This window comes from Labrus mixtus, chromosome 18, assembly GCF_963584025.1.
Source record: "Labrus mixtus chromosome 18, fLabMix1.1, whole genome shotgun sequence".
In the NCBI taxonomy this organism is placed as follows: Eukaryota; Metazoa; Chordata; class Actinopteri; order Labriformes; family Labridae; genus Labrus; species Labrus mixtus.
In genome coordinates this window covers 19,666,342-19,679,289 of record NC_083629.1, presented here as the reverse complement: position 1 = coordinate 19,679,289, position 12,948 = coordinate 19,666,342, and the positions used below count along the sequence as shown (strand labels likewise).

General features: G+C 41.8%; 2 protein-coding genes across 3 annotated transcripts in view; both read left to right on the top strand.

Moving 5' to 3' along the window:
• Positions 1–7,569, top strand: part of spred1 (sprouty related EVH1 domain containing 1) — a 33,140-nt gene extending 25,571 nt beyond the window's left edge. Inside the window, exons 5-7 of one of the 2 annotated variants that reach the window (XR_009676510.1) lie at positions 2,067–2,222; positions 2,376–4,742; positions 4,823–7,569. Coding sequence is in view for 1 of the 2 variants with exons in the window: in XM_061063718.1 (XP_060919701.1) it covers positions 2,067–2,222; positions 2,376–3,074 (855 nt within the window). In the remaining variant the exon portion in view is untranslated. Of the gene's footprint in view, positions 1–2,066; positions 2,223–2,375 lie in introns of both variants that reach the window. The other variant, XM_061063718.1, reaches the window with a different exon arrangement.
• A 1,675-nt stretch (positions 7,570–9,244) lies between these two features.
• fam98b (family with sequence similarity 98 member B) lies at positions 9,245–12,598 on the top strand. The gene is made up of 8 exons (XM_061063259.1): positions 9,245–9,382; positions 9,576–9,724; positions 9,815–9,943; positions 10,070–10,245; positions 11,034–11,114; positions 11,222–11,338; positions 11,470–11,637; positions 11,723–12,598. The coding sequence occupies exons 1-8, from the start codon at positions 9,345–9,347 to the stop codon at positions 11,990–11,992; spliced, it is 1,128 nt and encodes a 375-aa protein (XP_060919242.1). The 5' UTR covers positions 9,245–9,344; the 3' UTR covers positions 11,993–12,598.
• The last annotated feature ends 350 nt before the right edge of the window (positions 12,599–12,948 follow it).

The following is a 12,948-nucleotide window of genomic DNA, read 5'->3' as shown; positions in this document are numbered from 1 at the left end:
TTGGTGAGGTTCCAGGTTGCCCCTGGCTCCCAACACCTCCATCCTCTGTTCTCCCCTCCCCTCGTCTCCTCTCTCACCCAGCCACATCTCCAGGGTCAGCTCAGCTCCACATTGGCCCCCACGCATGCCTTTGAATGGTGGGGCTTAGGAGAGCGCTTTAAAAGGAAGCCAGAGTCTGTTTCCCATTTCAACCCCCCCCCCCCCACCCCCCCCCCACCCCACCCCTCGCTCCTTTCTTTCTTTCTCTCACATACACACACAGCTGTCATCTGGCTTTTTAAGTTCTGTGCTGCATTTCTCCAGCTGGAGCTGGTTTATGACATTCCCTCGGCAGACTCTTTGGCCTCTCGCTCTCTCTCTTTCTCTCGCTCTCCTTCTCTATCACACACACACACACATGACTACAAGTCTTTTTTTTCTTGTTCTGTTCTTTCTCTTCTCTCCCTCCACTGTCTCTTGTTCCTCACATTCCCCCTGCATACGCTCTAGATGTGTGTTACACCACTTGGTATGTTTGGAGGAAAAGATGGAGAAAACTGACACGCGCATTCACACACACCATGTGTTCGCAGTCTCAGGTTAGGGGGGGGGGGGGGGGTTTGGGGCAAGCGAAGGAAAGAGAGAGGGGGGGGGAAATGAAGAGAAAGAGAGGGAAAAAAAGAAGTCAAAGGAAGCATCTCTTAGCAACCACAGGACAGTAATTACTGTAGCAGCAGCTGGGAGCAAACCAGATTTCCGCTGTGCGTTAAAGGACTAGCGTGGGCTACTTTACACACGGCACTGACTAACCAGAGCCAGCAGCCTCCTCCACATGCAGAGCAGCGAGAGGGAGGAAGGGAGAGAGAGAGAGAAAGAGAGAGAGGGAGGAAGAAGGAGAAGAGAGGAGGACTAACCCTGCCTTGATGAGGTCGGGGTGTGTGTGGGAAAAGTGTGACCGCTAGCCAGTGTGTACAAGCTTTCCATACGTTTGGATGTAACTTGTACGTGTAAAGAAACCTCCAGTGTGTCCGTGGTTGTTGTGTATTTCTGAGTGGGACCTTAACAGAGATTTTACATGGAAGACTTTTTTTACTCTTTATTTAAATGGCTGTCAGACTCATCGTTGTCTGTAACCTATGAGGAAGGTTCAACTTGTGATAAATCAAACTTTATCAACATTTATTCAGCCTTTTTCTGTATAATTGACACATGTGATAGAACAGCTGGTGGTGCTCAGATAAAGCTGGACAAAAAAAAAAATCACACAACTCTTGATGCAACGACTGAGTATCCTCCCCCATCACTCATCACCTCTGCACGCATGAATCATGAATAGCCATCACTTTTGATTTGAGTTTCCAGGAGTATCAAAGTGTTTCTCTTCTTCTACTTTTTTCAGCAGATGCCAATCGATAGACTTTTTTTTTTTTTGCTTCATATTTTTAAAGCCGTTAGATGTAGACTGCTGCATTCACAGGATGTTATTTATAGACATTGGATTCTGATTGATGCCAACAGTAAGCTTCCCCTTTGAAATGATGAAGTGAGATAAATAGTCATGCTGCCATTTTTGCACGTTTTATGTTCCTCTTTATTCAGGCGGGCCATGTTTGCAGATTTTTTTTTTTACATCGGTTTAAATTTTTGTGGGAACACTAACAAGGCTAATAGGTACTCTGAGTTCTCAACAGAAGGGCCTTGAGTCATCACCACACAGCTTTTATACCGAGCTTGGGCGCAGGTTGCCCCCTGGTGGATGCAAGAGGAACACACACACACAGCCTACACACCATGAGTCACAACATCTGTGGTCAGAAAACTGAATTGAACACAACTGTCAGTGCTTTTAGTAAACGTAATGGTGTCATAGAACATCAGAATGATCAATGTGTTGGCCTTAAACTACCATCTATGTAGATGTAAAGACAATACATTTCACAACAAATGCTTTGTCTTTAGTCGGTATAGATGCTTGTTAATCTACGAGTTCTTTCAGCACATATGTTTCATAGAGATAAGAACAAGTTAAAGGTTTGACTTCAAACGTGTGTCCTTCACTTACTTGATTTGTTTCTGTGTTTCTCAAGGTGTGTGATGAGCCCCCCTCAATCTGTACGCCAGTGAAAGAGCCCTTCTCTCCCCTGAACAACGTCGTCTCCACCGAGCCATTCAGGGGCTGCTATGTCCGCGCGCAACCCTTCGACGAGTTCCCCTCGAGCAACCGCCGCTACCTGCCTCCTCAGGTCTGCCACTCCTACATACAGCCAATCACGTTGAATCGAACATTTACCGAGAAATTACGTGTGATTGTTTTGGTGTACAAGATTATAGCTGTGAATGAAGTGTTCTCATTGTATCATAAATCATACTAACTCTGGCTTTCTCCTTTTTTGAAGGTCTCCTTTAAATCGTCTCGTCATGTCAGCTTTCACATGGACGAAGAGGAGATCGTTCGCATCAACCCGCGCAAAGACGTGCTCATCCGGGGCTATGAGGACTACCGCCACCCTGTCATGTGGAAACAGGAGGCTGACCGCGAGGACCTGGACTTTCCCTCCACCTTCCACAAACTGGACAGTAAGAAGTGTGAGTACCTCTTCCCCGACGGACCCGGTGGGGACTCCCACTCTGGCCCTGGAATGGGCATTGGAACAGGAATGGGGCTCGGTCTGGGCAAGGACACAGCCATCAAGACTCAGCCGTCGCCTGTGCTCAAGTCAAAGAAAGGCAGACGGAGGCGAGAGGACGGTGAGCGTTCGCGCTGCATCTACTGTCGGGAGATGTTTAACCACGAAGACAACTGGCGGGGGCAGTGCCAAGACGCCCCTGACCCCATCAAGCAGTGCATCTACAAAGTCAGCTGCATGCTGTGCGCCGAGAGCATGCTGTACCACTGCATGTCCGACTCGGAGGGTGACTTTTCGGACCCGTGCTCATGTGACACATCTGACGAGCAGTTCTGCCTGCGCTGGCTGGCCTTGGTGGCGCTCTCCTTCATCGCCCCCTGCATGTGCTGCTACCTGCCTCTGCGCGCCTGCCACCATTGTGGCGAGGCCTGCCGCTGCTGCGGGGGCAAGCACAAGGCAGCGGGGTGACCCAACGCTGGGCTCTGGGACACCCTCAAAGCTAGCTAACACGGAAAGTGGATACAAGCGGAAAATTAAAAAGCCGGCATCCTTTTTTCATTCCCTCTCAGACGGGGTGATATGTTGTTGACCCCCAGCTCTGAGGGATTTTGGAGATTTCAGTTTGCGTTTGTCGCCGACAAGCAGCGGTGGAGGACAAACCATATGCTTTGTGGGGGCTCTGAGCAACAAGCTAAAAGTTTAGGAGCTTAATCTGAGGGGAAGAAGAGGAGTCGAGATTAATAGACTTGGAGATGTTACTAAACACACCTATTCACGCATACACACACCTCTTTCACATTCACACTCATGCATTGACAAAGCCAGGCCACAAATGTCAGAACTCTACTCCAAGTCACGTGTAACTTTATGAAGGAAAATTGTCTTTTGTACAGAGAGCGACAACTTAATGACAAAAAAAGAACATACAACTATTCTGCGTTCAGAGAAATACTTGCTGTTTGAGTATGCTAAAAGGGATTTGTTCTTGCTTTTTTTGTGAATTTGCAGTTGGGTAACAGTGGCCTTTCCTTCATGGCTTTAGCGTTTGCTGACTATGTAATTACTAGACAGAGAAAAAGTGCACTAGAAATGGTATTTCCCCCCCCCTGGAGTAAGGTCACCCTCTGAAATACTTGTGGAACATTAACCACCACATTTGGAGTTATTCTAACATTCGAGAGATGTTGTATGGCCAATTCTTTGTTTTCTTTTCAATCAAATGTTGAAAGAAGTCACAAATGAACAGGTTGGTTTTTGAAGGTACATCTTGGTATAACTATAGACATTATTTTTTTGAACATTTAAAAATCATTACCTTGCTTTCCTGAGGTGATTTTGACCATTTGATTGCATTCCAAAGCAAAGGGATCAATTCCACGATTAGAAGGGAAACAATTAAAACTTTTAACACACCGAGTTACGCTAAAATAGTTTTCCCACATCATGAAGAAAAAAAAAAATGCATAAGAACCAATACGATTACATTTACCCCGGTGAATTTCAGTTTAAGTTCAAGTTCTTCACTGCTGTAGTGAAATTGGTGTTTTTTTTGTTTGATCATTGTTATTTTCCTGCTCACTTCTGTTATAATTATTTTCGAAACAATGGCTGAAATGTTGCTCAACCAGCAAGTTTTGTTTGTGGTGAGTGAAGGGGATACTGTGCTCCTTGGTTATATGATGAGGCACTTAAATTAGGCTTTATTTTGATGGAGAAGCCCTCAGATTCAAAGTCAGTCTGAACATACGTTTGACTTAATTTAACATCCAATTAGGCACGGCGGGGGAAAACGCCCTCTTTATAGCACTGCTCTCCAAGCTTTGGTTGCAGCACCCTCTCCAAATTTCTGTGTTCGTCCCATGAATCAGTTCTTCTTCTTTCTTTTTTTTTTTTTTTACGTTTTATTATCTCGTCATATCGTGTGTAAATGTTGTTTTTTCTTTTGTTACCTTTAAAGTCCACTCCTTCCTTTTGTCTAGGCCCTGAATGAATGGATGAATGCATTGTTGCAAGAAAGCTGAGTATCTTAGCTTTTTATAAACATACAGATGTTATACGTGTGTGTGTGCGTGTGTGCGTGTGTGCGTGTGTGTGTGTGTGTGTATGTGTGTGCATAAGTCTTACTATGCACTGTTGGTATGATGTCGTGTGACGTCACTGACTGTGATCAAGGCTTCGACTCGTTTTCCTAAAACGTGCGTTATCGCCCTCCGTAGTAAACCAAGACGTGATCCATCTGTAAAGGAGGAGTTTGACATTGTGGGAAATTCACTCTTTTACTTTCTTGGTTGGCGTTTTGTGAGGAGATCGATTCCTCTTCCACATCTGTCCAGTCAACGTGGCGGCAGCGGCTTGTCTCAGCGTAGCATTAAAAACAGTAGCCGAGGGAAACAGCTAGCCTAGCTTTGTCCAAATGTAAAAAAAATAATCTCCCTACACTTTCACAGCACACTCATTAACAGATTATAATGTGTGTGTTTTATTTATAGAAACACCTCAGTTCAAATAATGACAATAACTTTAACAGATGGTTATGTGTGGTACTATTTCCGGTTTGCGCACCGTGACTTCCTCCTGCGGGATCACAATGTAAAAAACTTCTCCAGGACATCACACGTCATTAAACCGCAGCTCCTCACTTTTACATTTTCTTTAGCAGCATTGATAACTCAACTTTGTTACCTTTGCAAAGTGCCAGGCTAGCTGTTTCCCTCTGGTGCTGACACTCAGCTAAGCTAACCAGCTGCTGCTTAACAGACAGGTAGAAGTGTGGCCTCAATATCTCTTTTTTACCAACATGTCAAACTTCTCCTTTAAGATCTTTTAGGAAACAAGGCAGTGTGTATGCCCGAGCCTAGCTCTGTTTGAACCCCCTGTCCCACTTAAAAGAGTCAAAAATGTCAAATAAACCGATGACAAGTCGGAACAAAACACTTAAGAGAACAAACTCCCAACAGTGAAACAGTTCAGTTTGCCTGCAGAACTGAAATTCTCCCCTTGCTGAAGTGTTAGCATGTTTAGACTCTAGGGCTAATTGTGATTCACCTCAGTTTTTAACAGCAGATTTGGTACCATCTGCTAACAGATATGAATCTCTTCTTATCTCCTGGGTGGGGGAAAAAAAACAAAAAAAAACAATAAAGTGACTCGACTGGAAGACAAAAGAAACATTTATTTTCCTAACTCCGCTCTCACCAACGCTCCCTTTACTTTCTATGCAAATTTTCTACCATGGGAAACACATCGACCTCTCTGCAGACTGAGTCAGTGACGGGACGGGACACTTAGACGACAGAACCCCTGGTACCAAACTCCAAAACACCTGTAAATACTTAACACTATATTTAAGTTCTGGTAATAATCCCAGCTTATTTTTTTTTTTTGTTGTCTTTGAAATGTTAAAGATAGAGCTGTATTTATCGTTGCTGTCAGCATATACTGTAGCTTCAATTGACAGCATTATGTACATAGGTCACCTTTTAGTATTATTTCACATTGAAAAGTAGAGGGCGTTTGCGACGGAAATGACTATTGAGCTTCTAATAGAGTTTCTCTCTAGTTTTGTACGGTAGACGGAAGGATAGTGCTAACACGGTACGTCAGTGGCAGTCCACTTGTTTCAAAAGTTTGATATATATAAATATATATATATATATATAAATACATACATATAAAGCTGCTAGATACAATCACTAATTTTATTGTGTTGACAGAGAAAATCAGCTATGAACGACTGTTAAACCCTAATTCTCCAACAGCATCTAAACATGACGGCGTGTTTTTCAAAGTTTGATTGCTCTGTGTGATGACGAGTGTGTGCGAGAGAGATTCTGTGTGTGTGTGCGTTTTTGTTTTTGTGCGTGCGTGTGTGCGGGGTTGGTGTGTAACCAAATGTTTGGTTGCTTCTCATATTCTCCCACTGTAATTGGATAATTCTGCATTATTGCAAGCTGAACCAAGGTTTGATGAACCTGATAAAAACTTGCTGGCTGAGAAGCAAAAAAAATGTAGGACGTGCATTTATACAAAGTGTAGAGAATGCTGAAATAACACTTCTCATTCTGCATTAACCAGCACAGTGCAACTTCCTGTCATGTACTGTATTATATATGCAACATGTGTCTGTCTGCTTTAATATATATATTTTTTTGACCTGCATTATATAAGACTTCAGTTTTAACCACTTTGCTGCTAGTCTTTTATCCTCTTTCAATCTTGGAAAATTGTGCATATCTTTGGGAATGCATACCAGTGTACATTCTTGACATTGTGTAGATTAAAAAAAAAGAAAAAAAGCTATATAAATCTGTTTCTCTTCAGTGTATTGTTTTAAAAAAAAGGTTACTTTTCACAGCAGTTGAGTGGTTATGTTTCAATTCTCCAATGCTTTGGTGCACTGATGATACTATATGTAAGCTTTTTTTCATCTTACAGCGCTTGATGTAACATTTATGTGATTAGTTCTAAATAGTGGAAGACATTTGTGTTTTGAAACTTGCAGTATAAATGGTACTACTCTTAACTATTCTGTAAACACTGCCTGTTTTCTTTTCTTTCTTTCTTTCACTTTCTCTTTGTGCATTTTCCTTTCCTGTGCATCTTCTTTTTTTTTTTCCTCCTTAGTGCCATCGGCTTTCACATCCTGACAACCTCAAAAAAGTGCCTCACGTCCATCCTTGTTTCCGTTTTATAATTTAACGTTTCTCGTTCTGGTTCTATTGGTTTCTACACGTCTAGGTATTTCCTCTCATGGTGTGAGAATACCGAGTATATGATGTAAAATTTATAGTCCCAATAACTCATGTCATAGTTGTATTTTCTTTATACAGATGTAGCTCGTTACTTTTCATAAATATATAATGTAAATATGCATACATATGTTTGTAACTGTTTTTATGTTACATCATACACTTGTAATTTGACATATCAAATAACATTATCATAATAAAATGGTGAGTTTTAATCTCTTGCTGTGCTGCTTTCAATGGGCTTCTTTCGATCCGTCCAGGTGACAACAAGGCTGCAAAACGGGATCTCTCAGGTATTCAGACACAAAACATCAGAAGAAAACTCAAACAACCTGATTCTTTTTTAAATTATTTGCCAGTAGGTGTCGCTGTTCTTAAAAGAAGACCTGAGAAGATTGACCAATTAAAAAAAAAGTTTCTCAAACATTGTAATAGCTGTAAGTCATATAAATCTGACTTTTATTTGGGTCACTTTGAGCTCCAGGACAGTTGTGATGGACATTTTGTCTGTATCAAAAAAATGAATCTGTATTTGGAGCCCTACTTCAAAGACTCTAATGTGTCATAGCACTGTATAATATGGATCATTGAGTCAAAGTTGATGGTGATGTAGATTAGAGTAAATTACATGAGAGAAATAGAAAATGTCCTATTTCCTGAAAAACGACACAAATCCTTCAGTTAACATTTTTGACCCAGATAAAGTCATTTTATTGTTAGGATTCATTTACAACCAAATAAAAGTGACTTCAGACGCTGAATAAAAAATAATCATGTACTTATATTCTGATGGTTCAATGAATTTCCAAATTCCCCCAATTTCATGCTTACACCACAAAATTAAGTCACCAATTTTAGATAGATAGATATATAGATCCATAGAAACATACTAGATACATAGCTATATAGATGGATAGATAGGATACTTCGTTTGGCAGCAGTTCTGTACCACATCATGACAAATATGGTCAAAATAGGTATAAACATTTATATATTGATTTTTTTGAAAAAAATGTGCATATGAAAAAGTTGTGCTCGATTTGAACATAAAGACGAGGTGAGATGAGAAACAGATATTTGTTGAAATGAATTGAGAATGAACAGGTGAATATATTTTCAATAACTATTTCACAGTAAAGGAGGGAATGAATAATTAAAGTGAATGAATGAATAAACAGTTGTTGAACAGTAAATGATTATATAAGTGAAGATAAGACACTTTATTGTCATTGTATGCGATACAACAAAATTTGGTTGGTGACAAACAGCCCAGCAGCAATCTGAGATAAAAATAAGATTAAAAAATATATTAAAATATATGTGAACAGTCGCTTGCTAATTTAACTAAATACTAGGCTGATTAATTTAGTACATTCAGAATAAGATGAACACATAAACTATAATCTGTGTCAGGAGGAGGAAAGTGTTCAAGATGTGTTGGAGGAAAGACTTTTTGGAGGATGTTTCTCAAACTATGTGAGAGTATTAAACCGCCTGAACGCATTTAACTCCCAAATACTGACACACACTCATCAAGTTCAAGTTCTCTTTATTAGTCAAATGCACAACATAACAGGCAAAGCAGTCACAGCTGGCAATGACATTTTTTGTATTCCAAGCTCTCCTTAACAATGCAAAAAAAATGTTTTTAAATAGCATAGAAGATAAGAGTAAAAAGAGTAACATCATTTCCTCATATATTTCTAGCTCAAATTAATTAGAAGGGGAAAAAAGCACACTGTAATGATTGTGACATTTTGCAGGCGTGTTTGTGACGGTTTTTTTTTTTTTTTTTTTAAAAGAGCGGAACCATCAAAGCGGAACCATTTAAATGAAACCCCGTACGTTTCACTCCGGCTACACGTAAGAGCCGGACCGACATGAAGGCGTGCTGCGTGATTGAGCCGCAAAAAAAAAAAAAAAATGAATGGAAGCTGCTGAAAATGATGATGTACCGGGTTGTGGTCTCGTATTTGAAGTAGTTTGAACGATGGAGTGCGACATTTTGGACTCGTTAGAGCAGCTCGGGTAAGATGACGCACTGTTGGCATGGTGACGTTGTTTGTTTAGCTGAGGAGGGCATGTGGAGGGTTTCACAAACATCGTTACGCTGTCGGACTTTGTGTTTATCAGAAGGGGGAAAAAAGGGGGGATGTGACAGCTTAAGTGTCGGTACTTCCGGCTGATTTAATGAAACTCTGCATCGTTTTTGTGTCCTCAGCTATGCCGGCCCTCTGCTGGAGGAGAAAGCTCTGCTCACGGCTGCGGAGGGAGGTCTGTCCTCTGCTGAGTTTGTGGACCTGTGCAGGTGGCTGGCCTCCAAGTTAAAGCCTCTGTGTGGTCTGGAGGAGAGCATTACTTCCGACCCAGGTGAGCCACATGATCCATCCACAAACCTGATTTAAAAAAAAAAACATCCCGTTGTGTCTCCTTACTTCACATCCTCTGTCCTCCCTCCAGACGACTTGGACAGCCTCCAGTTGGAGATGAGTGGTTTGCTGAAGGAGCTACACTGTCCTCATGAAGATGTCGTCTCAGGGATTCTCAAAGGCAGTGTGCCAGTTGCAAAAGATCACCTCAAGTGTGTCTGTATGTCATCCGTCGTCATCATCATCGTCATGCTGCTAACTGTGATCATGATGCTGCACTTCCTCAGGTTGATCAGTTAGGTGACTTCAGAGTTATGATTTCATTTCTTCCTTTTTTTTTTTGTAGTGTTTCTGAGCTCTGAGCTCCAGGCGGCTCGGATCGTGAGCGGCAGAGGAGTCTCTGATAAACATCGAGGAGAGAGTCCGGTGTGTCGGGAGCTCCGGTCGATCTGTGAGAACCTGAACCTACCGGAGCCCGGAGGACAAGACGCGGCAGAAGTTTTAGCTCAAGTCCAGGAGAAGGTGGGGACGACTGATAAATGTTGAACTGTATTTACTGTGGTTTAATGTGAGGTGGTTGTAAGTAGTATCCTAGTTTGTGAAATTCCTTATTGTCATGTAATCCATTTTTTTGATTATTTGGCAAGGATGCAGTATACATAGAGAATTAAACAACAGTTTTCCATTGCTCTGCACCAAAATATATATTTTCTTTTTCTTGTTTTACACTTCTTTCTTTTTTTTTGAAGATTTATTTTTGGGGCTTTTTTAATGGATAGAGAGGACAGTGGATAGAGTCGGAAATCAGGGAGAGAGAGAGAGTGGGGAATGACATGTGGGAACGAGGCCACAGGCGGGAAGCGAACCCGGGCCGCCCGCTTGAGACGACAGCCTCCGTACATGGGGCGTGCGCACTAACCACTGCGCCCCTACACTTCTTTCTTTTTAAAGTTTTTTTTGTTGGAAGGGGGTTATTATTATTGTTATTATTTGTTGCCATTATTGGATAGCACAGCTGAAGAGAGACAGGAAGTGTTGGGAGGAGAGAGGGCGGGGGTGACGTGCATTAAACGGCAGAAGTCGGATTCAAACTCGAGGTTTTTTGCGATGCAGACTCCGGCCTCAGTAGGGGGTGCGCGTGTCATAACCACTCGGCTTCCTGATGCCCCTGCACCACAACATTTCTCGCTGATATAATGTCATGCTTAAATGTAAGAACCTTGTTTTTTGGGGGGGTTTTTTTACACCCTTTTGACAAAACAACTTTTTTCTGTTTGTTATCTGGAAATCCATTCTGTGTGTTTGTTTAGGTTGACAAACTAGTCAGAGATCTTCCTGATGGCACCGTTGGAAATCCGGTACTGAGGAAAACTCTGTCCAGTGAACATTGGGTAAACATCTTTAATAAATACCTTTTTTTGATTGAAGCCTAAATCCATATCACATGTTCGTTGTGTATTTTGAATTTAACAGATCATATTTTTTTGTGTCTGTGCAGGAGAAGTTGCAGAGTATAAACTCTGTTCTGTGTTCAGAGTACGAGTGTCGGCGCAGGATGTTGATTAAACGTCTGGATGTCACGGTTCAGTCTTTTGGGTGGTCAGACAGAGCGAAGGTAAGTCTTCATAAGAAAGTGTACCACAAACTGTTTTTTTGAATGGATTTTTTGATGATGGTGCAAAACAAACCTGTTTTAGATCTGTGCAGTGGAGCCTGGTCTTATACTGTGTGTGTTTGTCTTGTCAGGTAAAGGTGGACAGCATGGCGAGGGCCTACCAGCCGAAGAGACACTCTCTGAGGCCGCAGCCCGGCGTGGACATGGCCGAGCTGCTGGCTGCCAGAGAGGACATCTGCAACGTGGTGAAGACCAGCAGCGGCTCCAGCAGGGAGAACACGACTTGTGCCGTCAACAAGGTAAAAGATTTCCACCTTTTCCCCAAAAAAAGAGAATCTCAAATTTTTAGGCTTTTCTGACACAACCATTCTTTGTTATCCATAGATCCTGATGGGGAGAGTCCCGGACCGAGGAGGGCGCCCGTCAGAGATCTCAGCCCCAGCTCCAGAGATGCCTCCATGGCAAAAAAGACAAGAGGGAGGAGGTGGCTGGGGAGGCCGAGGTGGTGGAAGAGGAAGAGGAGGAGGAGGTGGTTGGAGAGGAGGAGGAGGAGGAGGAGGAGGAGGTGGATGGAACCAAGGAGGACACAGTGGACAAGGAAGCTATGGAGGACATGGTGGACATGGAGGAAAGAGAGGACGGTACCAGTATTAATTTCTGTTGATGTGCTTCGATGTCTGGACATTTTTTTTTAAAGTGATCGCGATCGCTTCACATGAACTCGATTCTGTTTGTGTGTTTCTCTAAGAAAGAAGAAAACACAGTTTGATGTAATGATGGAGAACAATCCTTCTCTTTGTGTTTCAACTTTTAGTAGTTTTTCATTATTAATATTCTCATTAGTGATTTAAAAAAAGTGAGTGCGTTTTTGTACTAAATCATTGAACATGTGCACTGGGACAGCTCAGAAACTCAAATCCAAACTATACAATGAGGAGTTAACACTAGAGTAGTCATGATAGCAGAATTCTAAACTCTGATATACGATACTAATAAAAATCAGACGCGATTGATATCTGTTTTGATACCGATACTGACAGCAGTGACATTAGAAGTCCTTGGCACCCAATTTTGGGTCATTTCTCGTTTTTAATGATCAAATGTTACAGGGACACTCCTGCACAGATACACACACATCCTGGCAACCTTTCAGTACAATGACGTTGCCATTTCCTCTGCTCTCTTTCTGTTTGTCAGAATCATCAGTGTTAGTTTTGCATCGTCGTGAGACGCCCAAACTATTTGAGAAATGTCACTTACGCGCAGTATTTGCCTACATGTAAAGTTGAATGCATCACTGCTGCTTTCTCACTTTCCTTCGCTTTAAAAATTTAAAGAGATTGTTGTCCAAAAATACACAGTATCGAAAATGTTGACACCACTCGTTACTCGAACGTTTAAACAGGTTGGTATACATGTATTTAAAAAAATTACATTTTCAAGCTTCCACACTGCGATGCAAAAAATATCACAACAGGAACATGTGATTCAAACCAACATGTTCCTTTAGCACCTCCTCTCTTTATTTAAATGCTGTTTTGAAATACAAATCTTCATCAAAGGTTGCAGCCTCTGTTTAGACATTAAATATCAGTGTTTTGATTTAATTG